General features: G+C 39.6%; 2 protein-coding genes across 5 annotated transcripts in view; one reads left to right on the top strand and one right to left on the bottom strand.

Annotated features, from left to right (window-relative positions):
- The window catches only part of LOC143152912 (sodium- and chloride-dependent glycine transporter 1), a 58715-nt gene extending 39433 nt beyond the window's left edge, over positions 1 to 19282 (bottom strand). For 3 of the 4 annotated variants that reach the window (XM_076323521.1, XM_076323520.1, XM_076323522.1), the window contains exons 1-4: positions 16739 to 17425; positions 13145 to 13469; positions 12048 to 12161; positions 11151 to 11278 (exon numbers count right to left, since the gene is read on the bottom strand). The gene's annotated coding sequence lies outside the window, so the exon portion shown is untranslated. Of the gene's footprint in view, positions 1 to 11150; positions 11279 to 12047; positions 12162 to 13144; positions 13470 to 16738; positions 17426 to 19260 lie in introns of those variants that run through there. The other variant, XM_076323518.1, reaches the window with a different exon arrangement.
- Positions 19283 to 21102: 1820 nt separating this feature from the next.
- On the top strand, positions 21103 to 27598 carry Ube3a (ubiquitin protein ligase E3A). The gene is made up of 12 exons (XM_076323516.1): positions 21103 to 21704; positions 22490 to 22625; positions 22701 to 22881; positions 23733 to 24095; positions 24192 to 24502; positions 24565 to 24759; positions 24831 to 25130; positions 25209 to 25409; positions 25511 to 25788; positions 25869 to 26085; positions 26227 to 26462; positions 26537 to 27598. Exons 1-12 carry the CDS (start codon positions 21658 to 21660, stop codon positions 26655 to 26657), a joined length of 2586 nt encoding a protein of 861 aa, XP_076179631.1. The 5' UTR covers positions 21103 to 21657; the 3' UTR covers positions 26658 to 27598.
- Positions 27599 to 27873: the final 275 nt, after the last annotated feature.

A 27873-nucleotide genomic window follows, 5' to 3' on the forward strand; every position in this document is an offset into this window, starting at 1 on the left:
CGTGCATTTCGTAACATTGTTTTCAACTGAACATAACTCGGCAAATAACATCAGCATTTACACTGCTTTCGTATTTACGTGACATTTTTTTTCTATTTTACGCTGCAGTTTCTATACTAGATATTACATTTTTGTCTTAATTCCTACTTTCACCGAATGCACGCTACGCGATTAAAAATCATCTCACGTTTCTCCCATTTTGATCACCGAATATAATAGGGGGCGTGGCCTATTTGGGGACGTATTGTGGAAATCTATTGGTGGGAAGGACTTAAAGGGTGAGGGGCGTGTCTGAAAACGGGGCGTGTCCGAAAGGGGACGTGTCCGAAAGAGGGAGGGGGCGTGTAATAATGGGGGCGTGTCTAAAAGGGGGTTGTGTTTGCAGAAATGGGCGTGTCTAAAGAAGTGGGCGTGTCTAAAGGAGTGGGTGTGTTTGGAATGAGATTGGACGATGAAATGTTCGGCTATCAAAAGTTCTTTATTCAACACTTGTGAGCAAGGTAGGTAGAAACATAAGCTGATTTCTAAGCACGAGGAATGGGAAAAGTAACAGGTGTTTCTATTATATTGGTAGACCAGGTATAAGGTACATTATAATAAATCGTGGAAGAAATTTGTTGTTTTCCGTTGCTGGTAAGTATACTGCCGAGAACACACTACAAATATTATTTCGGGAAAAGTAGTGCTTCAGCCTCTGGATTAGTAGTGAAAAAATTGACGATAATTCCAGGGTGTTCTGCTGGAAACACCACCCAATTGTCTCTTTTTGGTTGTGGAAATGGTATGAAAAAATGACGGTACAAAAAAATGTTTGACGTACAATTCGAACGACTTTAAAGATGAATGCATTACAAAAAGAATATTCTTTTCGGTAGAATTTTTGTTTAAAACACCGCTCTAAAATCATAAGAAAATTTCATTCTTCCGTAGTATGGAAAGGAACATTTTTCCACCGTTACATTCACCGATTGAAACCGTTTAAATTGTTGCACCAAGTGGCTTGTTTCGTACGAGAGTTGTGTACATACATATATCGAAAGATGGACTTCCGTGCCAGAGCTTCAGGAGTCTCTGCAATTAAATGGTTTATGAAACGACATGTATCCATACTGGCTGCCATTAATATCAAAGACGTTAAAGTGGATCTTAAGAGACGGAACAAGACAAATGGTAAGAAGAAAGCTTGGCTCGCGAACGGTACAAATGCTTAATACCTCAAACGCAGTTACGGGCACAAAAACAAAACGAATGCATGACATTAGTACGGATTCGGATCTACAAGGAGTTCTAGATATATAAATACGACTGCAATTTAATTTCTTACGGCATTATAATTACAACGACTCGTCGAGACCGTAGAGATTACAATTCAACATCCCTCGTCACGATCCTCGAGGGTTGTAAACGCGAACGAGAGACGATCTGTTCGGAACATTTTCTTAAATAACATTCGTTTATGAATCGTTCTGTACACACAAATTTCAATTACCATTTCGCTTCTTACTATCCACGTTAACGTCTTCTCTCGCGTATCAAGATTCGTTTTGCAATATATAGGTCACTGTACGTTTTAAGAACGTTTCAAGGGCTAATTCCGAGATACGAGTTTCGAAACGAGTCAAAGTTACACGTTTCGTCGCGATCTCCGTAGATAGACGAGAACCGTAAACGGTTCGTTGGATTAAAATTTGTGTAGTGGTCTCTCGTGCATTATAATAGCCTGCGAGAACCCGCGTCCTTGAACGAACGGAAACGCGGAGCAGAATCGCGCCGGAGGATCCTAATCAAAGGAAACCAGCCCGTTAATCCTAGAATCCGTTACAGTCGCCCTTGTGCACGTTCATCCGTCGGTTCTGAGGACGAGATTATGATCCGCTAGTCCCCGACAAACAAGAAACACCAAATTCGAGAAGATTCCCCGCGAAATTTACATTTCTATGGACAACAAACTAATCATTCCGTTCGATCTTGGAAAACTTCTTCCCAAAGTAAAGAAAGTATCCTCGTGTTATCGTAAACTCGTTTTAATTCGACACCTTCGACAATTATCGTTTGCCTAAAACAGTTTCGATTGATACTCAATGGGTGACCACGTCTGTACCTTTTTCTTTAAAACGATAAACGATCTATTAAAATATTTTCCGTCCATTGCAACGAGAGCACGATCAATGATCGGTTGCAACCGAAATTGGATGCACCGAATCCACAGAACGTTAATATCGAAGACGAACAACGATAGATATAATTTCCATGAGAGAAACAATATGAAAATACTGTGAAAAACATTTACAAAATGTTCTAACCGAGTCGATTCCAAATTGCAAATAAAAATAGTTCTCTAAATTCAAACGCGGTGATTCTAACCCGGAAGGTATTATAATATTCCAAACAATTCAACGAAAGAAAATTTCCGAAGAAACGACAAAGTTGTCGATACGTTGAACATTGACAGACATCGTACGTCGATATATATAAAAAAAATTGATTATCGAAACAATTTGTTATCTTTCAATTCACACCGAAACTCATCGAGGCTTTCTCACGCACTGCTCATCGCTCTTTATCATTTCTCAATTTCGGTAACTTCGTGAATTTTCAAACGTCACGTTTAACAGCCGCGTGTAAAACGCACTCCGGGGAATGTTCGATTTCCCGGTCGAATCGGGTGTTAAATATTTAATCAATGTGTCAAGGTTGTAAGTCCGTTTGGAAAGTTCATTATTCCGTGATCGGAAACCAATAGTCGTCGTCAATTTTCAGATCACGATCGGGGAGCCAATATTTCCAAGTCTTTACATATGAAAAGGCGTATTCGTTCCGTTGGTTTTCCATGGGCGAAATCAACTACAGCCCGGGCGGGCACGATGGCGTAGAATGAAATTCCCGTGCCCATACATCAGCCAGGATTTTCCAGGATACTATGTACTGTTATCGTTAGTGGCACGGCAAGAATTTACTGTCCCCGCCTACCGAGATTTCATGACGGAAGCGCTGACGTCATAATCTCGGTAATATACCGAGTGCGTCGCTCCTGTTTGATTTCGACCACGGTTACAAACGGAATTGCAATTGTACATCAACTGTCGAAATACGCAACGATCGTACGGCTCGAGCGTGAAGCTCGTTCCGAAAAAATACAAATAGATCCTCCTTGTTGGGAACGAAGGAAATTACTTTCCAAACAAGACGATATTTCGAAAGTTGAAACTCGGAAATATTAAATCGTCTGGCGAGAGTCCGTGCCTTCGTGCGAATTTTTTAATTACACGTACGCACGATTCGTGAGGCGTAACCACGAGATCGTTAACGAGAACTGAACATCGGTGTACCGATGTGCGCGTACGAGTTCAGAGAAACGAACGATCGAATTTTCGGAACAACGTCTCGCAGTTAAGTATCGTTGCACAATGAAACGATGCTAACGAGGCACCGTCCGGAATCGTTGATCGCCGATTTCAACGAAATTCGACCGATTGGTAAAACGACCGAACGAAGTATTTTATCGGTCAAGGTCGAAAGTGCGAAAACAGCCCTCGAAGTTCGCGGTGAAAAATATATACGTTGGGAGCTGTTCGTTCCGAATAAAGGGATTTGTGAAATTGTAGGTTTCTCGAACGAGGATTGAACCGTGTGAGTAATTTTTTAATTTCTTCTTTCAGATATTGAACCGATACAGGTTCTTCGTATTAGATGAAAATTATTGTCGTTTAAATTGAACGGAGAATATTTTTTGCGCTGGAATTCTTTCACGATAGGTTTCGTTTACGTTAAATTTTTTACGGTAGAATTTTTACCATACACCAACCTGTTTATTTGTAAATTATCGTTTCCGATTACGTTCCTTTTAGTCGAGATTGAAAATTGTAAATACATCGTAGTCGACACTTTAATCGCGTATGTTGCGAACGAAAATTAAAAATCGACTATTTCTATGGAAATACAATCGTTATTTTCTACGAAACGCATTATCCTTCCTTTGAAGTTCAACGGAGGACCAACGAAGACTTTTCACAAGCTTTTCACGAATCTAGTGACCCTGGTTTCGCAGAACCACAAAAACATTAACGTGATTACATTTTCGAGCGGTCGTGTGACAAACAATACCGTATGTATTGTCGTGTAATATCATTTCGTTCTCCAAAATAGAGAATATGTAATTTAATAAAATGTTTATACACTCTAAAAAAATCGTGTTTCATTTTCGCCAAGAAAAAACGAAATGACTTCCCGAACAAACCAATATTAAGTCTTTACGATTGTATGTCTGCTCTCAGCCACCAGAACCATACTAATCTTATACTTTATTCAACTATGTATTAGTTTACACTTTCTCCGAACGAACCTGAATGTTTAAAGAATCTGTTCACAAACCAACACGATACTCCTATTAAAGATAACGGAATCCAGTAAAGAGGAAAGGCTCAATGATTTTCCTTAATGGAAAACTGCATATATTGCAACACTACGAAGATGTAAAATGTAAAGATTGTTCCATACGTTCAAACAGAAAGATTTAGAGACACCAAACTATTTTTGCGATACGTGTAGTCCAGAAGAACATTCAAGGCTGTACGTTGGAGACTGATTTTGAAAGATACCATAAAATATAATTTTTACACAAAAACATTACATTAAAGCACATTGTTGTATGAAAGTATATCTAAAGTTTGCAAAAGAATTACTAAATCTTGTTTATCCTTCGTAATCTTAAATGTTTCGTACCGCTGGTTCATCAAGGGAAATTAATTCCGACCTGTGCGACACCCATGTCCAAATTTAATACGACCGCAAAGGGTTAAGTGTGTTTATACGACGACGTAGGATCGTGGGAAACGAAGATTTCCAAAGTACAAGATCCACGGAATTGAACCTTTTTGAACGTGGCTCTTTGACCGTCGCATAATCCTAATTCAATACGATCCTCGAGAGTGCATAGCCCGAAAAGAGATCTGCACTTTGTCACACACCCCTGAGACCTATCCCCCTCGAAACGAAATAAACCGAGACTCTGGCTCGAGTCCTCGATGTGACGAGATGCAGACTTTCTAGGCCGATGTCCTACATAATGCGGAAAGAGCCCCGATAAAAATTCAATTTCCATCCGGGAAGAACCTCGCAGAATATTAATTAACGCAATTAAACGCCCCGGCGAAAGTTCCAATTTAACAGTTGAAAAATCCTCTTCGACCCGAATGGAAAGTTCCCGCGATGAATCCCGGCGCGAGTGTTAAGAGGTGTCGCGAAACCGGCTAAAAGATTTCAATTAGTACCATCCGACAATTAAAAAGTCTTCCACGTAAAGGAGAACTGTGCGTCGAGTCACTCTGAAAAGTAATACAAAGGATTTGGTGCAGCCTGCACCAGGACTTGGACTAACTGACCCTAACGATTGCGTGAAGCCTCCACCGAGACACAAAAGATATAAAAAACAAAGGGGTTTTCGACTGGTCAAGGACGTTTAATTAAACACAGTTCGTACTAACAGAACTGTCATACCGTGCTTGTGGTTTAGATAAGTCCGAAATATCGTACACCGATAGATTCAATCAATCGAAGTAAATTATGAAAATTACTAGACTCCTTTAAAGAAATTTTCGAACAATATCCCACTCGTATCGTCGATTCTGTACACACGGACGCAACATTGAAAATATAAATAACGCGAATAAAATGAAATTATTTTCCGTTTCTTCTCCAACGTACAAATATGTCCACGTATCGTTTCCACGAGATTATTCTTCGCGCTAAATTCTCACGATCGGAGTTCTATTACAAAATATTTCCATACGAGAAATTTGCTTTCTGTAGGATACTTTTCTAACGATACCGATAACGAGCGTCGATAAGTAATCGGAAAATTCCCGCGTTGCTTTTTGTACGTTCCTCTTCGTTAATATGAATTTTTCCCATTGCGTGCACCGTGCCTGGTCGGATCAGCGAATCGCGTCCTCGTTCGCGTCAAAGATCCTCAAAGTCGCGAGGAAGGAAAAGAAGAAAAAGAAAAAGAAAAAAAATGGTCGGCAATAAGTCTCCGCGCGAAAAGATAGAAAATATCGTCCCGCAAAAGAGTTTCCCACCGAGAGGACGGTTTCTCCCCTGGCGTTGCCCTTAATCCCCGCGTCTCGACCTTCGCTCGTTCTCGCGTCGAGCTCCCCTTAAAGTTGCCCGCTCGGAGGAACTCACCTGCAACGGAGAGATTCGATAACGAAGCTCGGTCCACCGAATACATCGATCGGTGGCTGGGACTCGCGGACCTAGAAAGGGGAACACGGATAAGAGAAGGTCGAATCGGCCCTTTTCGCGTCGACGAGAGTAGGACCGTTCTTTTTTTTCCTTTTCTCTCTCTCTCTCTCTGTTTCTCTCTCTTTCTTTACCCCGCCCCTCGAGAAGATCCCTGTCAAAGCGGAATAGAGGGTGTCGTCGTTGCTCGAGCTCCCGGGACATCGTAGATCGTTATCGATCGGCCCGTTGACGAACTTCGACGAGCCACCGGTGGCAGCAACGAATCCCCGAAAACCGTGGTCGAATATCAAACAATCGATTTATCGATTTATTCCCGGCACGAACATAATTAACACGGTCCACGGTCCACTGACCCATACGGTGACCGAGGACAGTTTTAACTCGACAAATACCGCCCCTGTACGATTAAATTGAAAGCTCTTCCAAAACGGTGCAACGTGGGCGGACCTCGCAACAGAGAACGCGAAATAACGGATGGTGTATACTCGGGTATGTTTCCGTAATTTTGGTAAAGCTTCGAGGTCAAAATCGACGAATATATCTACCCGTGGGTTGAAACTGGAAACTTTTCAAAAATCACGTGCTGATGTGTCACAGAGGAGACGATGAAATAGTTTTCATCGAGCGAATCGATGCAATTTTCTGGTATATTTGAACGATAGTCGTGAATTTAATTTTTGACGAGAGGAATGCGTTGTTACACATATATCGGTTAATGTGAAAGAATTATCACGCTCACGTGTTGATAATCAATCAGTTTCGTCTCCGCTAGAGCTTAATTCCGAGGTAATAAAATTTATTTCATCTTTGGTCGTTTACCAGAGCCGATTAACAGATACCTCCGAGACTCTTTGAGGAGCAACATGGCCCTCGAGGTAAAGCTATTTTTCATACTGCCCGAAGGTAGACGTAAACTACTTATGATAGGATCCGACGAAAGAAGCACGCGTATCCCCGTTTGTAACTGTTCTCGAAGCTTTACGAGAGAAATTTTAGCGAGAATTTTCTTCGGCTCTTTGTTTCCGGTCCCCTGAGCTTCCTCTGATAATAATTGGTCAATAGGTGGATAGCTCGAGTACTTCGCGAACTATAAGGTAAAAGTTTTCAACTATAAGGTAACTTTTTGTTCGAAAAACCACGACCGAAAGTACGTGGAGAAACAAAGTTACCGAGGAACGATGCTCGCTAGTAAATTGAAGCGTTTACGTCGCTGTGTTAAATATTTCATTCTATTAGGAACTGGACATTGATTTAAACGAGTCGTGGTTAAGAAATTAGGTATATTCTTCCCCCAATCGCGACATCGCGAAATTTGACACGCTCGACAAGCCCCATTCGATCAAGTACACTCGACAACCACAGATGCTCGTGCTGTTATTGCTCGAAATAAACTGAACACATCGAAGAGGACGAAATACGATCGATTGTTGACAAGTCACTTGTTTCGGGTGGTCTCGTCAACGAGCATAAATGAGACCGACCTACCTCAATTTATCGGTTGTAATCTAGTTCGTTTCAAAAATTAATTAACAGATGATTACAGAGTACTTTGAGAAGACCCAGGCGAGTATTTCTCAAACTATTTATCTGTCAAAGGAAAATGCATCGAAGTGATTTTCTTATGGCTAAAATATTTATGTACATCGCGACTTTACAAAATTGTCATAAATTTCTGGCGTGGATTATAATCTTTTTACGTTGTCGTAAAAGATAGTATGCATATTGTGGTTTGAGTAGATTTTTGCGCCATTCTCGTAAACCAAACTTTAATGACACGTAGATATATTTTTAATCAACATGGACGACGTTGAAGCCAACAACACCGGTACATGGTTCGTGTACTCTGTACGTTTCGAAATAGACGTACTCGATAGTGACAAAAGTGAGGATGATTTCGCAAACTGGAACGAAAACCAACGAGTCGACTGTTGGGCGATGATTACAACGGAACAAATATGGTCTCTATTCTCGTTGGTTTCACAAGGGATGTTCTAAATTCGAAAGAACGGTGCGATCATTGCGACAAAAAATCAAACAACAAATAAGTGCTCGATGAATACAACGGTAGCAACTTATCTGTCAATTTAACATAAGAATAAGTATAATTACAATACCAAAAAAAAATGAACCGTAAACGTAAAATTGTATTTTCTTCTTTCCATAATTATTTGTAAACATATGATCCCTGATCTCGTTGGTTTCACAAGGGATGTCCTAAATTCGAAAGAACATTGACAAATAAATGCTCGATAAATACAACGGTAGCAACTTATCTGTCAATTTAACATAAGAATAAGTATAATTACAATACCAAAAAAAAAAAATAAACCGTAAACGTAAAATTCTATTTTCTTCTTTCCATAATTATTTGTAAACATATGATCCCTGATCTCGTTGATTTCACAAGGGATGTCCTAAATTCGAAAGAACATTGACAAGTAAATGCTCGATAAATACAACGGTAGCAACTTATCTGTCAATTTAACATAAGAATAAGTATAATCACAATACCAAAAAAAAAAATTAAAACTCTAAACGTAAAATTCTATTTTCTTCTTTCCATAATTATTCGTAAACTCGTCCGCGTCGCGATGATAATCGCGTACTCCGTGAACGAAAAAGTCTCAACCCAAAAATTTAAGATTAATACTCGGTGTTCCGAAGATATTCGACTTGGGGACACTTTTAAAGGGCACGATCCGTTTCCCCGGGAATTACCCTACATTTCGGTCACGTTTTGGTGGATTTTATCCCGTTGTGGCAGCGTCCCCCGCGGCAACGATCGATTGTTTCCGCGTCGAAGATGAACGGGCTCTGGCCTTCGCGACCGAGACGTAAACACATTCACCTTTCACGGCTGAATAGCCTCGATTACCTCCCGTTTCCCTGGTAAGTCACCGTGGAATCACGAAGCCCCGGTTTAATTAACGAATACGACGCGTTAATTATCGCGAGCCGGCGAGGACATCGGGCGAGCAACGTTGAATACGAGACTTTTTCCGCGCGCGGTCCGCTCCTGGCGGAAACGAAACAGTGGAGAGAGCTCCGGGGCGCAGAAAATTAAGGCGAAGCTTTCGATTAACCTAGGTGCCACGGTTTTTCCAGCGGCGAGCGTGGTACGGGGCCAGGATTTAATTTTACCTTTAACCCGTTCGACCGAAATAACGAGCCGTGGCTTGTGTTGCGCGCGCGTAACGTCGAACCCGCGATAATCGCTCGCTTAAGAGGGCAGAGTCTGGTAATTGCGGATAAAAAAAAAAGAGAGAGAAAAAGAAAGAAACGATTTATTTCACTCTAACTTCTATAACCCGCTTTGAAGATACTACGATCGAATCCGGTGGAAAAAGTTTCTATTACTCGTCTCGAGAGCTAATTTCATTTTCACGAAATATCGACAACGATATCTCTTGTGGTATTTCTTTTAATGTATATTTTTTATTTCATTTTAGAATAGTTACGAGTGGTACGTAACGTGGATGAAATAAGGGGGTAGGTAAGTTTTTTGGAGCTTTCTGCTTGATGTGTTGGTAATTATGTAATCTCAACGTTTTTTTTTTCTTTTTGTTATAGATGTCGAGGATAGAAAGTACCGAAGAATGGAGTATTTCTTGGTAGGGTGATTCCATGAAAATATTGAAAAAGGTCAAAGTAATTACGGACTACTCGACGTTATAGGTTATAAAATTTTAGTGCTTTCAAGAATTCTCGCATCTCGACACCGGTAAACAGCAGTTCGGGAAGGGTGTACGTTCCTGAGAGTTTAAACAAATACTATACCGAGGTAGATTATTGGAGATTTGCTGTTTAAAATTGATCGTTTAAAAGTAACAATTTTTAACGTCAAACTGAAATTACAGGTATATAAATGTTAATTTCAGTTTATAAAGAATATTTAAATGTAACATTGCGTTACGTATTGAAAGATAAATGGTGTCGATTAGTTACGAACAAAGAAACTTGGTTTGTAAATTCGCATTCGTCGTAACGGTGATGATCAAAACGTAAAAAATAGTATGTAAATGAAGAAACGTGAAAATCGTTTCGATTTGTTGTCGATTAAAATATTAAGTACACGATAATGAGTAGATTACCGTTTCAACAGGTTTCACAAAGCTCGAGAACAACTATACAAAAAGAAGTACTATGTATAACAAAATCTCTACGATTTAAAAGAAGATTCTCAGTCGGGATACTTTGCATATGTATTAAAAAATCAAACGACCGTTAAAAAATAAATAATTTGTATCGTCCGTAAGTGATAAATATTGTTCGTTCGATATCCCTTGAAGTTTTCCTCGGCTATCGATGTAAGTTTTTTTTTCATCAACTCGGTTAAATTTCAAATTATTTCGTTCACGATATTGACGTTTATTATTGATAACAATCACGTGACACTGGAATAAACGTCAATATCGATAAAAGATTGTTTCCGAGTCCTATAAATGGGATTCAACGTCTTCAATTTTTCACGAACCCGATCTTTAAAATAAGAATGGAAATCTTGTAATACCTAAAGAAAGAATTCGCAATGGGTCTGCATGAAAACATAGAACGTATCGCAAAAGCGGCGAAAGGGATTTTACGGGATAGTCTCTGACAATAAAGATCTTCTTCGACATAAAAGGAAGCTGTGCGACAGGTTTCTGAGAAAACCTAGTGGACGATTTAGCAAAGCTTACAGAAAGACCTACTGTGAGATCGCAACCGATAAAAATCTCCTTCCACGTGCTTTTATAAAAGGAGTAATTTACGGGTCAGTAGTACAAATAATTAACAAAGAAATACATATTGTTGGGCGGTTGAACGAGTCAAGAAACTTATATTTTCTAACCGAAATTGAATATCACGCGTGCAATTAATTCAATGATATCTTAACACCTTGAGAAAAGAAATATAAAATTACCTACTTGTTGAAAGTTGAGTTGTATATTTTCTTACAAGATGTAGCCTATCCTACACAGCATCGGTGTCCTGGAGATATATCGCGAGTTTCACAGATTTTCCTCGGGCTTTTCCAACTTGAAACCACGTTTCTCTACGAAATAGAAACAAACGCGATGTAAAAGATGTACAGTAAACCACAGAGAAGTTTACACACGCTCCATAAATTTTCCACGTTAGACAAAATACAAATTTCGGTGCATTTTATAGTAACCAATAGTCTCTTAACGTTGAAAATATTCTACAAACGTAAAATTTCATTCAATTCGTTCGCAAGAAAATATCGACAAACGCGAAATAAAATATTATAAAAGCATACGTACAAACATCGTACATAAGTTTTAAAAAGTTACTCTCGTCGAATTATTTTAACGTCGTTGGATTGTAAACACAAACAACCCCCATTAATTCCTTTCGGTTTATCGTAACGCGTTAAGTGTGTATAGACTTCTATGACTCATTGCACGTAGTTTGTAGTACCAATGAACAGGACCGTAAATCAACATCGAGAACAAGGGAAAGACAACAGAAGTGATGCGTAATAGTACCACGGAGGAGTAAAACAACATTATCCGTTGTATTCGCGCCAATTTGATATTAATTTCTAAAAAGTGTTAAATATTAGGTCGTTCGGAGAGTCGATTCGTTTCTTTTTTTTCTGGTGAAAACGAAACACGATTTTTTCAGAGTGTACAAACATTTTATTAAATTGTACATTCTCCATTTTGAAAAACGAAATTACTTTCCGAACAACCCAATGTATCAGAAATTACGAAATGCTAAATACTCGATGAAAATTTGTTCGATATCTCGGTGGAATGATTCTTCCTTCGATTAAAAAAGTGAACGTTAAAAATACATACTTTTAGTACATCTACGTGTATGTTTTTCAAAGCTTGACCAGTCAACGTTATATTGAATAATTTGCAGGGGAACTTTTCCCTCATCTCCTTCTCCAAATCCGTTTCATTTTGTACCTAAAATCGAGTTGTACATAACATCAATTGGTGTTAAAGATACACCTGTACTCTTCAGGTACAAGTGATAAACAAACGAATTGTTAACTTCGTTGTGGAAAAGCCTTCTTAGGAACGATGCTCGACTTCTCCCTTGAAAATGTTTCCCAGTAGCGGAAACGAATACGTTTCCAAGGTGATCGCTTACTTTTCCAACGTATTTTCTTTCACGCTTCCTTGGACTCCGCGGTGTACAAACAGAAGGAATTAATGCAATAGCTCGATTTGTTTGCACTTTATTTGTTCATGCTCCCTGAAACGAGTTCTCGAAGAAGGTTTCCCCGGTTTCGCATCGAATTTACGCTCCGTGGAAACAACAAGAAGCGGTAGCTCGAGTTCGAACTTCCGAGACAAGTACATAATGCTTAAAAAAATTTCAACGGGAAAACCAATAATTTTTTGCTCGGTTATTTACTCGTTGATGGAATTGTTAAGGGAAGGATCGCTACTTGAACATTCGCGAGCAAACGTTATTATACAAATTGATCGAACAGAAAAGCTCGAAGTTTAGTTCATATTTTTAGCAACCACTTCGAGATTCCGAATCGTAGGGCTTGTTGAAATTAATGTACGTTGCTCGAATACGATGGTATTGAAACGTAAAATAAATACAGTAATGAAATAGAACTTATGCGTGTAAAATAGGTCGGAGCGCCACGTGTACTATTATAAGAACCGTTAATAATAGATTATAAGAATGATCGCGTAATAGATTTGCACGTAATCGAGGTACAAAAAATAAACGTAACACGAGCGTATCAGTGTTCGTCGATATTTTTTCAACCGATTCAAATGGAAACTTCCAAGTGTCTCGAAGCGAAGAGTTGGATTTGCGTTGTTTGAAAAAAAAAAAAAAAGAAAACAATGGGCCGATTGTCCGTGTCCTAAGGATTCGGGTGTCACGTGTGCAAATTTCATTTTCGCGATTCATTCTTCATGAATACCTTCGTGAAACTTCGGAGACTGCCGAGATTGTCGCTTGCGAGAAAATGGAACAATAGGTCCGCTTGGAAGTTATCTTTAACATCTCAGCTGGCGTTTCCTTGCGCATAAATTTGTTATTGTCTGGCTTCGACGTTGCAAAAGTTCGTCGAAATCGAAATAGTCGATCGATAGATGCGTCTGTGTCCTTCGACCAAATCCGTCGGAAGAAACTCGTTGGCTACAGAGTTGTCTCCAACGGTCGTGTATTTCAAAGACGTCTTCATCCCTTGTGCTTCAGATGTGAAAAAAGAACACGCTGCACCGCGTACAGTGTCCCGTGGAACGCTAAATATTAACAAAAACGAGTCACGAACGAAACACGATACACCTCAAATACATTTAATCGTTTCTCTCGTCCAATTACAGTACCAGAGAATAAAGGAGAAGAAAAACTTGTCACAATTTAGAAACTATCGAATCCCCCTTTTGTAATATGTAAAAGCAAACACCACGACGAATGAAAGAACAAAATTAAAAAGAATTCCTACAAAACAAAAATGTCTTTTGAATTTCTTACGTCTTACGTTTTCCGAGATATCAAAGTGTGAGAATAAAAAATTGAGAAAGAATCGATTCAACGCGACCTCGTTCGATACAATGCGTAAGGTATTAAACGTTCCTCCTCGTCGAATCGATAGATTCGAGACTCACTCTGTACGGTATATTTATAAACAAAACAATTATCAGAATAAATACGTTTAACCGAGTTACGTGCACTTTCGTGTCGAGGTTCGCGCAACTCGAGGAAAAAAGGGAATTCTACCAAAACGTCCGAGGGTGTTTCCACGATTCCAGTGGATGTTGGAAAACTCTCTATAAAGAAAAATATCGCGTGAAGCGAAAGGATGGAATCTGTTCCAAACTGATCCAGAGATCGAGCGGGAAAAGGCGGATCGATATGAGAGAAAATTAAATCGACGAGACTGGAACGTGCCGGAAGGTAATGTTTCGTCGTTCGTGCAATAATTATCTTTTCGGGGCAACGATGTACCACGGGGGATAAATGTTTCCCCCGTTGGTTGGAAACAGCTGGGCGCGTGCACATCTTCTCGCCCTTGAATTTCGACGACAATAACGGATCGCCGATGGGGGGTGCCTCGCTGTTTCGCGGGACACCGAATTAATTTGAGAGCGTCGGCGTCGGAACACGGTGAATTATTGCGCCCGGTCGTCATTGCGATTCCCTGGCCGGGAGGTTGAAGTTTAATATAAAGGAAAGTCGATACGAGCAGCGGCGCGTAACGCGGAACACCGATACGACTGGTCGAGCATCGACTACGAGATCATTACCGTCGGAATTAGAGACTCTCGGAAACAATAGCGCGCAATATGTGTGCTGCGAAGGAAGGGAAAATCAAGAAAAGAGGGAAGAGGGCCGGTAATCGACGATGGGACGAATCGGAGAGAACCCAATGAAACCCTCCAATGGAAAGCTATTGTTGAAACATTCGAACGACTGTTTTTCAGAAACGGCGATTTTTTTAGGAATATTCATCGTTTCGACGACGAACGAACCCGGGTACCTTGGAACGACGAGTTGGAAAATGTAATATAATTAGAGGAGTTTTCTTTCACAAATGGTCGTCCAATTTTATGGAATGTTTTAGGGAGCATTTATACTTCAATGGAAAACTATTGCTGAAATATTCGAACGACTGTTTTTCAGAAACGTCGATTTTTTTAGGAATATTCATCGATTCAACGACGAACGAACCCTGTCACCTTGGAACGACGAGTTGGAAAGTGTAATAGAATTAGAGGAGTTTTCTTTTGCAAATAGTCATCCAATTTGATGGAATTTTTAGTGAGTGTCTATATACGTTGAATTATAAGCTTGTTAAATTTGATTTAAAAATTTTCATTCGACACTTACAACCAACGAGAATGTTTTATCGAAGCATTAGTGTCGTTATCGTTGGACGATATTCAAGTGTCTCGGGAAATATCGACTATTTGAAATTTCTTAACTGGTAACTGGTAAGGAAAAATAATTTCATGCTCGATAATCGTCTTTCGTCATCGTTCCGAGAACAATTGTACTCCTCTGCGATACCTGGACGAATCACGGTTTTAATCGTAGAATTGTAACTCTGTATCCGATAACGGCGCGAGAGTGAAATTGTTCGCGACGCTCCACACTCGTGAAAATGAGATTTACGATGATCGTTGAAAAAAGGTTGCAACAACGAATAAACTTGCTCTTCGACGAGAAACTCTCGACGACCGGAAGTTTCCATGCACCACAATTTCCTAAGTAACCTTACGAGCTTGATAACCGCAATTATCTTCGTTAGCACCTAAGCGAGAGCGTAATCATCGTCCCGGTCGATGCTTAGATGACAAACTACTGGATCGGTGCTGCGAGCCGATGTTCAACGTAAAAATCGACAACGAAAGTTGCAAAATTTCATTGAAGAAATTGGACAAAATCGTTTCGCGGTAACAAATTGCATCGAATCTTTCTGGAACATGCGTGTGTACTCGTTTTATCGCTCGACGAAGGTGAATCGGTCGATGAGAAGTGAACAAAAAATAATCACAGACACGTGTGTACGTATCTATTTGTTGCTACGTAAGGGAGAATCATAGAAAATAAAAGAAAAAGGTAGAGACAAAGCGTTACGTTTTATCGTTCGACAAAAGTGCATCGGTCGATGAGAAGTAAACAAAAGTAATCGCGGATACGTGTGTACGTATCGAGAATGCCGAAGAAACTTAAGAGAGTGTTGTAAAAAGAAAATATGATAAAGAAAGAGACAAAGATTTACGTTTTGTCGCTCGATGAAGGTAAATCGGTCGACGAGAAGTAAACAAAAGTAATCGCGGACACATGTGTACGTATAGAGAACGCCGAAGAAACTTAAGAGATTGTTATAAAAAAAAAAACATGACAAAGAAAGAGGCAAAGTAATACGTTTTGTCGCTCGATGAAGGTAAATCGGTCGACGAGTAGTAAACAAAAATAATATCGTGGACACACGCGTACCTGTGTACGTATCCGTTCGCCTCGCTCCAGGTGCGCGCGTAACACCAAAGGAACCAAAGGAAGAGACGCGACGAAAAAATAAAGAAAAGTAAAGAAAAAGGAAGAGACAAAGCGTCGCGACGCATTTCGTCCGGGAAACTGAAAGAAGGACGGACGGAATGGACAGTGATGGGCGAGAGTGACGTGAAAAGTGTGAAATATCACAAAAAGGGGGCGAATAAAAGATGAGAATAAAAATAGGGTGAAAAAGAAGCGTGCGAACCAGAGGGTAGCGGAGGGGAGTCAAAGAAGAACGCGGGAGGGGGAAAGAGGGGCACGGATAGGGCGGCGGAGGGGTAAGGGGTGGGAAACGAATGGCAAAGTTGGCCTTGATCGAAACTCGGCCGCATCCGAGCGGAAGCTTCATCCCCTATCAAGCGACCCCTGGTCCCTGTAAATCCGTGTACCTTTCTGCTTCTCGATTTCTATCGTCTTCGCTCGCTCCCTCCACGCTCGGTTTCCGACTTCTCTTCCAACGGAGAAGGAGAAGATAAAAAAAAGGAGAAAAAAGAAAAGAAGTCCTGTTTACCTCGATCTGTCCGAGTTGCTTCGTCGGCGATAACGATAACAATTGTCTCGCGAAGCTACCGGGTCTGCAAAGGTCCAGAACACTTTCCGTCGTAGCCGAAGAGACTCGCCGGATCAGATTCAATCCGAGACGGACGAATCGTTTTCTCTCCTATCCGCTATTGCATCTTCGGCGAATTGAATGGAAGCTCGCGGAGCCCTTTAACGATTTCCTTTCGCGATCTCGGTCGAACGGATCCGTTTCGTTGTGTATTATCGTATTCAACTTCTCGGATGGTCGCCGTCGAACGAGTGGGCGGCTCGCAAACGTTTTTCTTCCTTTTTTTTTTTCTTTTTGTTCTCTTTCGCCCCTCCTCTCCTCTTTTTCCGACGGTTTAACGATACCGGAAGAGAAACCTCTCGGTTCGAACGATGGAGTATCGAACGCGATTATTAATTGCACGGTAAACGGGTCTTCGTCGTCGATACGTCCCGTTTCGTTCTCCCACGAACGAAACGAGAAATTGATATTGAAACTTACGTACCATTTTCCCGTCAAGGTACGTATCTACACGCGGTGTGTCTCGAGCAGAGAACCTTGCGAGCCTCTGACACATTTCGGATCGAACGCGGGTCGTGTGGTTGTGTATCATCGAAAAATCTCGAGTAGTTGGCTTGGCACCAAATTACTGATGACACCTTGCTTGCCGAGCACCGGTTTCTGTCTAATCAGCGACTCTCGATCATCCGGCTAAATGGTTCGAGCTATCTCCCGGCCGAGAGCGATCTCGAAAAGTTTAAATTACATTGTCGACTTAAGAAATTGGTAAACCGGTCGTCGTTGCTGCTCGTGCCTGTCCTTCGTTGTTGTACAGATAATTCGCGAAAACGGAGCACCGCGTCGTGTCGCGAGAGATATACCCTCGTACAAGTATTTTTAACGATGCTTTTTCCTTTTTTTAGAAAATCAAAAACGATCGTAAAAATACACCGATAACTTTTACTTCGAAACGAACACAGGGGAGAATCTCTCCCCAGCTCGGAGAATAATAAACATCTCGAGCATAACGCGCTAATGAAAGTTTACCTTCGAGAAGATTGCTCCCGAAAAGTTTCCTTTCAATTTCAACAGACCAGCAGCTCGAAATAATTACCGACGCGAAACCCATTCAACGAACTCTTTTGTTCTTACACACGTTCGATTCAACGTGTACGATATGTCACGCACCTGCATCGTTGCGATAACTATCGTTACACCACTTGGACTCGTTTACATAATTCTCGACATCTTCGGAGCGCGTAACAACGTTCGCTTCGTACTTTAAACGATAAGTTGCAACCGTATCGTTCCGTACACCGCGTAACCTGAAATTGTTACAATCAACTACGTTTATTGGGCGCGCAATTGAAATTCGAGAAGAGAAAAAATCGGAATATTTGAATCGTGCCTGGATCGAGATCTGTTTCATATTTCGTCGTGATATACGGAATGTTGAATTTTTCGTGAATTTTCGAATCTCAACGCCTACATTTTCTCGGCAATCGATACGACTTTAGGGTGAGAGGGTCGTCAACGTCGTAACTAGTCCGAGAATTAACGTCGAATAACACTAAGTTAGTTTCCATCGGTGCTCGGTATCACAATTAACGAGAAAGTGGCAGAAATGAATTTAAATAAAACACGGTGTGCACACGTACGAAGGTGTGACCGAGGGAGCGGCTTTATTCGCGCAAAGTCTAGTCGGCAAATGACACGGTGCAGCTTGGCACCGATAATTTCACCCTTTTTTTGCCGTGAACTAATGGTTTCCTGTTCGCGTCAGTCCCTCGTTTCGCCCCGAAAGCTCAATTTCCCTTTTATATTCACCCCCAAACCGATAGAAATTATCGAATGACTTGCCAGCTCACCCTCTCCGCCCTCCATCGTGCCTTTGGTTGACCCTCGTTTACTTATTGCCGCGAAATCAGGGAAAGAATTATACTCGACACCCTGGGAATAACCTACGCTGGATTTAGCACGAAATCGATATCCCCTTTGAGAAAGTTCGCCGGTGGTGCGCGGGATCGGTGTACGATCGGTTTCGAATAAACGAAAATTCGATTACGTTCACTCCGTGCGAAAAATCGGTGAACCTGAATACAAGAGAGAGAGAGAGAGAGAGAGAGAGAGAGAGAGAGAGAGAGAGAGAGAGAGAGAGAGAGAGAGAGAGCACACGAGTAGAAGTTTTAAATACGGTTAATGAAGTTTCGTCGGTTGATCACGTTATTTTATGTTCTCCGGTGAACATAAAGAGAAACTTTACCGGAAGTTTTATTACTCGTGAGCAAAACTTGTGCCTTTCGGTCCACTCGAACGATTAGAGGAGCTAGTAGAGTGATTCGATCGATTCTATCGGATCGATGTAAAAGGTAAATGGAAACAAATACAACAAGGAATAAATGAACTTTAAATCAAAGGGAAAATAGATGGAAGAAACTTTAGATCGAAGAAAATAATCGATGGAGGCGCCTAGGAGAGGATAAAATATTGCAAGAATTTTTTACTGTCCCTCTGCGCTGGAAAATGTTCGTTGCTATTATCCATTTTGTTGTTCGTTAATTTTTCTTTTTATAAACGTTCTATTTTCGAACCGATTCCTCTGTTACTCTTCGACGCTTTTAACCTTCTCCCTGCAAAGGGCATATACATATATGTAAATATGCCCTCGATAAGTTGACGCTCATTTGCAAAGAACACTTACGTTACACTGCAGATCCTGAACCGGATGAGAACTTATTCCTCATTCGAGACATTTTCGAAGCAACCAATGTCAGATATACGCTAACACATATCTAAATTTGACGATTGGGATTACAACGAATTTTTATTTATCTTCTTCCAAGTTATCTTCTTCTCCCTGTCCTTTCTAATTTCATTTCTCTTTCTTTGACCTGTTCTCACACGCACCTCCATTGTTTCTAGAATACCTTGTTAAATTTTTTTACAAATTCTAAATATCCAATCCGATACTAACCATAATTTTCCCTCGGTGGCACTCACTCCACCGCCAATAGAAGATAACGCAAGATTATCTCTCGAAAGAAGGCAGACGAGATTCTCACGAATAAAAACATCACGAATCGTTCCGGTTCTCGATCGTTGTAAAAGCATTAGTCGTTTAAATTCGTGTTTGCTTCCATTAGCAAAATGCGGAGTGTTATTGTTCCAATATCGATGTAACATTCATTATCGTATAATCCAATTTTCCTATCGATTCACAAGAGAGGCCTCTCGACGTTAAGTTACCGCGAGAGTATCAAGACAACGCGATTAAAATCATCGTCGCGTTTTTGTGCCTCGGCAGCATGTACAAGGCGTCTCTGAAATTACATTTCAAAATTTATTCCACTCGATCTTAGTGTAAAAAGATGTGTATTGTTATGTTCGTGTATTTGTTACGGTTTGTTTCACGCGAAAAAATAATATTCGTTCTACCGTACAATAAAAGGATTTGTAACTTGAGAATGGTATTTCCAATTTGTACGATTACACGACCTATTTTCATAGCTAAGATAAGTGAAATGACCTTCCAAAGTTCAGTCGTTTATTTTTTCAACATCCCGTATAAGTGGAAATTTATTCTCGAAAGGCGTATAAATACGCCTATAAAACATATTCGGTCTGCTATGATCAATTTTTCATGTGTTTGGACGATAAGATACCATTATCAAAACTGTGTGTATACGATTGCAACATTCAAATACCTCGAAACAGTTAACAACAATTCAAATAATCATAGTTTCGTTGAACTCGTTGACCAACGAAAAATATTTACAAACGTTGTTCTTCCGCGCGACACAAGCGCTGTTAATTACGCGCACGCCGTTACGAAAGGGTTAAAAATGATCTCTTTTTTTTGTGAAGAGAGTATACCGAAACAGTTTTCAAGGTTACGTCAGAGATTACAAAACTTCATCCAGCGATCTAGAGATGTAAACATTGCGAACAAGTAAATTTCAACAGATATAAATTATAAATAAATTAAACGTTAAGTATATTAATAGTGTACATACAATTAATTATTTCAAAAACGGAGCAGTGTAAACGATGTATGAAGTGCTCGTATATTGTACGTGAACCACAGAGGAAATAATAAGTCTGTCTAGTTATCGATAAGTATTTCTTACTAGAAGAAATTTATATTTCCCGCTTTAGCGTATATCGTAATTAACACTGAATACGGTTGTACGAATAACGATTTACCTGATGCACATAAAAATCAAATAGAATATCGTCTCTTTTCAAATAGGTAACTCCGTTCGCGAAAATCATCTTGTACGCGCACGATCCAGGTCACGTCACATCGAGTTATCGAGAAATCGAGAAACATCGGCCACGTTCGATCGATCGAGAATCTCAATACTCGCAGCTGGTCTTGCCCGTGCAGAACAGTAGACAGCAGCCAAGAAGGGGCCGTAAAACGTTTCATTTTAGCTCTTTTCTCGATATTTTGACATTGACTTGAAAAATTCGCGTATCAACGGAGTCGGCGAGCCACGCGATCCACAGACATCACAACTTGTGCAATCGCGAAACAGTGTTCACCTAACCTCGACTAAACGTTCGGTTCGAGTTACGGACAAATATACCTCGAGCACAAGCCAAACTACCGTCCTCTCTCTCTCTCTCTTTCTCTCTCTCCCGCTTGCTTTCTGTCTATTCACTCCGTCTTTCTTCTCCTATTCTATTTCGAAGTGTACACTAGATAGTGCGTAATACGTAGTGGAAACGTAGTTAAAGCATCGTGGCGAAGCCGCCGACGAGAGGACCGCTGACCAAATTTAGTGGTAGTGCATAAATAGTGTTCATCGAAACTCAGATTCAAAAGAGGAAGCGGTCGTGGCGAGATTTCCTGTTACGAACGACGACGGAGGAGGCAAAATTTCGAGGATTCACGGTCTATGAGCGCCAAGGGTCAAGGGGACCCTGGGGAAGATCACGCTTCCAGGTGACATCGACGTTCTACAGTATACGTTGTATAGAACTTTCTCGAGCCCATACTACGTCTCTCCCTTATCGCTCTTTTTCCTAGACAAGAAGTTGTTTACTTTGCTTTTTCTCGAAACGTAATATCGTTACGAATCCACGAGCCCGATCTATTTTTAACGTGCTTTGTTTTGGTGCAACGACTCGACTCACCGACCTCGAGAAGTTGATCTCTTTCTAAACTGTCATTTCCACTTGAACTGGCAACGTCGCGAATCACTGTTAACATGTCACCACCATGTGTTCCTAATTGAATGAATTGTGATTATTAGGATGTACCTTAAATGTTTCTGTTACTTTTGTTTCCCTTGTTCGCGTTAACATCTGTGTCCAATCCACCAGTGATATGTTCAATACGATACTTTATTCTTTCGTTTTTAACTAAAGAGAGAGAGGTTTCCATAATACAATAGCAAGATGTTGGAAACTCACAATTCTTTGTATGTACATCGTACGATTAAAAGCGCTTGTATGCTACATAATTTGCATGTGTATAATATCTAACAGACGTTCGGTACAGACGTTGAAGTATACGTACCTTAATAGTTCCTATAACTCTAGAGCGCTACAAAAATATTTTTGCATCAGAAAAATTAACAAAAAATTTTACGTAATCTATGTATCAAAATGCTCTTTACTTTGCTTTAAAAATTCCAATGTTTTACTACATCTTTGTTAATGTTCTAAGTTATATATATAGAAAATGGAATACATAGTAATTGTTTTGTTTTGTTATCGCTTTATTAGGGTAGGAGCAGAGAGCCCTTGCAGCGACATGAAGCGTGTAGTTGCTAAAAAGTTAATTGAACGGTACTTTTATCAACTCACCGATGGATGTGGCAACCCCGAATGTGACAATCAAAACTGTGCATCGAGTGGCAAAGTATGTACCTAGAATTTATTTAACTTTTTCAGAAAAAAGTCTTTATTACTTGTGTAATTTCTTTTTCGAAAACAGGTGACAAATCTTACTCCAAATCAAGCTGCGGCGCAAGCTATTCAGTTGTTTTCGCAAGAAGCAAGACTTTGCGATGGCACTCAACCAAGTAAAGTAGCCCGAACAACTTTAGAGCCTGGTCCAGCATCATTGGCTAAGAGTTTACCAGTTAAAAGTGTAAATCCGACATGTTCGGAAGAAGGTATTGCATCAAATCCCAGCACAAATCCTGCCCTTGTAGATAATGACTCGATAATGCTCCATGTAAATATGGATATTTGCGAAACTCCAAATGAATTGGAATCCATTCCTCAAGCTTTAATACACAATGATACTCAAACTCATTCTAAAAGTAGACTGAGTAAAAGTGAAACTTGTGTAAAACTAATTTTAAATGACAGACCAACTATTTCACGACCTGTCGGTAAAACGAGAATGAGTAGTAACTTGTGCCAATTTTCCAAGTCAAATCACAGTTGTCTTTCAATTTTAAATAAAGAAATAATATCGGACGAAGAGATTTTTCTGAAAATATTAGATAGATACAATATTCATATTCCAAGTTACAATAACCAACCAGTAAAAAAACAAAATAGTAAGAATAAAAGTGAAAAACAAGTATCAAGAAAGTGCAAAGTAAAACAGAAATTTCAACATAAGAAAAAGGTATTCTCTAACAAAAGGCTTGGTGTAAAAAATTGTTCTCATTCTGTTGCAAAATTATTAGTACTTAATTTGTACCTCAGGTTTTTAGAAAAAGAAAGATATACAAATCGTACTAGAAATAATTGAATAATCTTTCTTAGTTTCTTTAAAGTTACTGTATACAAAATTTAATTAAAGTTATTTATCAAATCTTTGTTTGGCTGCTGTATACATGTTAATAAATGTATTTAATTCCAAATTCTTGTTATTTATTTATTTGTAATTTAATTTAGAAGCACAATAATCTGACAATAGATGTGATTTAAAAAATTATATCATAAGTATGCACAATACTAAATTATTTGTGAAAATACTGGTAACAAAATAAGATTGGTTTATTGCCAACAGGAAAACAGGATCCATATCTCACAGAAGCAAAACTTTTGGATATAATAGAGAAATGTAAATCCAAAGAATCGTATTCACTGTTAATTCGTACATTGGGAGAAGTATTTTCGTGTGGGAAGGCATTAAGTCTCAGTTTTCAAAAGACTGTGAAAAATGATTCTCCACTGGCTGCGCTTCTTGACAGAGCTTCGGATAGCTTGTTGAGGCCTGGTGATATGGATAAGGAAGCAATTCGATCAATTCAAGGAGAAGATAAAGAAGAAGACAGTAGTGAACCATCACCCATAGTTCCTAATAATGATGACACTAGTGTTGATTTACCAGCTGTCCGAAGAGCCTTTGCTGCTCTTTGGTCTTTACCAGGTAATACATTTTTTCATAAAGTAAAGTAATGAAATAATAATTACATTATATTTGTCATACATGTTTAATCCATTGTGTTTTTCTTTTTATGTTTAGGGGAAGCATTCGAGTCTGCTTTAGTCAATGCACTAGTCACTTTGGCGGATAATATTGAATTAGATTTGAGAGTATTTCGCATTATGGCATGGGATAATATGGACAGCTTGTTAAATGTATTCCTTATTGTGTTTGAAATTCCAATGCTCGGAAGCAGTGAATATCTGGAACTCGCTCTTCACATGCTTTGTAAAGCACTCAGCTGTTTGCCTATTGTGGCACAAGCTAAACTGGCTCGCGTATGGGCTAAACATTGTAGATCACGACTTCCAAGTATTTTACAAGCTCTGCAAGAATTGATAACTGTCAAGGTACGCATGTTCGAATTATAAAACAGTTTAATAGCAGACTATACAAGTTTTTCTTTTTACAGGTAATAGGTGGCTCTTTTACACGAGATTATTGTGTTCAAGATGCAGACACTATTACTGCTCCTACAAAAGTTATGAAAATTTTGTATTACGCTAGTATGTTAGCTGGTGAATTAGACGAACTTGAATTAAATTTGGACGAGGATAGTGAATCTGCTGGTACTGATAAGTCTGGAAGGTCGTCACAGATTCCTCAGGTAACAGCATAAAAAAGAATTACAAAATATTTAGCTACTGTTCATTGAACAATGGTTATAATTGTTTAAAGGATCCATTAGCAAAAGAACTTGGAATTACCGCACTAGATGCTCGAAAACCATTTATACCTTTCACTGATTTTTATAATGAACCATTAAGTGATGCCATAGAAATGGATAAAGATTTTGCATATTATAAAAGCGAGGAACCTATGAAATTTAGTTTTATGAATTATGCTTTTATTCTTACACCCGCTACAAAGACGTTGGGCTTGTATTATGATAATCGTATCAGAATGTACAGTGAACGTCGAATGAGCTTTTTACAGACTGTTGTTGGTCAACCTACTAATCCGTATTTAAGACTAAAGGTATGTACATACTTCTAATTGAATCGTAATTTGTGTTAACAGTTTTTTTTTTTTTTTTTTTTTTTTTTGTTAAAATAGGTTAGAAGAGATCGTTTGATAGACGATGCGTTAGTTGAATTGGAAATGATCGCGATGGAAAATCCATCTGATCTTAAAAAGCAGTTAGTCGTTGAATTTGAGGGAGAACAGGGAGTTGACGAAGGTGGAGTCTCCAAAGAATTCTTTCAATTAATTGTAGAGGAAATCTTTAATCCTGATTATGGCATGTTTACAACTCAGGTACTTTGGATTTCAGTAATTTAAATTTAATTAGAAAAAAATTTGAAACTTCAGAATGGAAACATTCACGGTACACTTATTTATATTTTTGTTTATAACAGGAGGACACACAAATGACATGGTTCAACCCGACATCGTTCGAAAGTGACGCACACTTTACGCTCATAGGCGTTGTACTTGGCTTAGCCATATACAACAACGTAATACTTGATGTACGTTTTTCAATGGTAGTTTATCGAAAATTGCTCGGTAGGAAAGGAAGTTTCGCTGATTTGGAAGATTGGAGCCCTACATTGTATCGAACATTGAAAGAATTAATGGAGTATACTGGAGATGATATGCCGGAGACATTCATGCAAACCTTCAGAGTGGCTTACAAGTAAATTTATAATCAAATCAATAAACGTTATTATACTTTAAACGGGAAATAAACTAATGACTTTTGTACTTTTTTTACAGAGATGTTTTCGGCTCAATATCTTTCCATGATCTCAAAGAGAACGGCGACGAATTGTTCGTGACACAAGCAAACAAGAAGGAATTCATAGATCTCTATGCGGACTTCTTACTTAATAAATCAGTTGAAAGACAATTCAAAGCGTTTAGGCGTGGTTTCCAAATGGTTACAGACGAAAGTCCGTTGGCGTTACTTTTTAGACCCGAGGAAATTGAACAAGTATGTACCAACTATTTATATTGAACAGAATCGAATTCAGTATGCATCCCTGAACTATTTTCTCGATCCGGAAACTTCCTTTCATTTTCAATAATTTATAAATACCGCTATTTTTGATTGACTAACATCGTTTCGTTGCAGCTCGTTTGTGGTAGTAAGATCTTCGATTTCGCGGAACTAGAAGCAGCTACGGAATACGAGGGTGGTTACACAGTGGACAGTGAAGCAATACGTAATTTCTGGCGTGTTGCTCATTCGTTGCCAGCGGAGAGTCAACGAAGACTCCTCCAGTTCACTACTGGCAGCGATAGAGTACCGGTTGGGGGTTTGTCGAGGCTTAAGATGGTTATTGCCAGACACGGTCCAGACTCAGATAGGTATGACTTACAAAAAATGACAATTTATTCTTGTAACATTATGCCCAACAGTATCATCTTGTATCATTTTCCAGACTACCAATAGCTCACACGTGCTTCAACGTCTTACTGTTGCCGGATTACAATACAATAGAGAAATTGCAAGATCGTCTGTTGAAGGCGATTAATTATTCAAAGGGTTTCGGCATATTATAAACGTGCATAAAAAAAAAAAGCTTCGGTATCTCCCCCAGTCTTTCAGAGTATCAGGAAACCCCAGACATGGGGTTTGAGAATTTATGCAAATCGTTACGAACCAAAACCCCCGCTTTCATGAAACGGTTCAAAAACAATAAATTCGCCCGATTGATACCGAGAATACCTCGCAAACGATCGTTGTCCTCCAATGTGTTTTCCCCGCACAAGCGGCAACAGGAATTGCTGTACAAAAAAAAAAAAAAGAAATACAAATTTTCACGCGGTATACGCTTCGAAATTTCCTCGCACTACTGTTGTTTAAGCGCCAAAGCAGACTAACGCACTTCGAGTCTTGCCGTGATGTTTCTCTGATACTTTGTGCTTTTACTGCTCTCGATTAAAGAGAGTCAAAAGAATGTCGGTTCCGTCTCCAAATCGGCTTCGAAGCTGCTGTGACTCGTCTCTCGGTGTTATCCTTAAAAGAAAAAGAAAAGAAAAAAAAAACATAACGCAGTACACACAGCTTAAGAATAAATAGTGAGATGCGCGCCTGTGATGAGTGTGAAAGTGTGCCGAGAACGATCGGTCGGAATTTGTAGAAATATATATTATTTGTAGACTTAATGGATCCTAGTTGGTACGATGCTGCAAATCAAGCCGAGAATACCCCCGTTCGACGTCGTGCGCTGTACACAAGATCAATTTTGTAATGACGTAGAAGAACGCAGAATCATGATCGCTGATGTTTCCCTTTCGCGTTTTTATGTGATTTCTGTTTCCGGGTTTCTCTTTCATCACATTTTACCTCGGTGAATACGAGTAGTGTCTGATAATCTATATGTATACACGAGAATGAATTTGTATAAACATTTGTAATCGGCGGCTTTCTAATGAAACTGCTCCACGTTGTCGGCTGTCTTATTGTTAGTCACGTGACAATAAAGTTCTATTGAATAATCCGTACGCCATTTATTTTCGCAGCAAGCTATGATCGGATCAAACTCAATTGACCACTGAAGGCCAGTTTCCTGAGATTAAATCGCAACCAGGCACAACTCCTATTTATCGTTTGCCACCCGCAACGACGAGAATTGGAATGGTGGAGGTAGTCGAACGATACCATGCGGTAGAGATTAGCTCCTCGGTGGCCGTGAGCGATCAATTGATTTTGTTCCAACTTAGGAACTCGAAGGAAGTTTTAGCGAACCGAGAAAAGTCGATATGAAATAGATCG

This window comes from Ptiloglossa arizonensis, chromosome 11 (genome assembly GCF_051014685.1).
Source record: "Ptiloglossa arizonensis isolate GNS036 chromosome 11, iyPtiAriz1_principal, whole genome shotgun sequence".
In the NCBI taxonomy this organism is placed as follows: domain Eukaryota; kingdom Metazoa; phylum Arthropoda; class Insecta; order Hymenoptera; family Colletidae; genus Ptiloglossa; species Ptiloglossa arizonensis.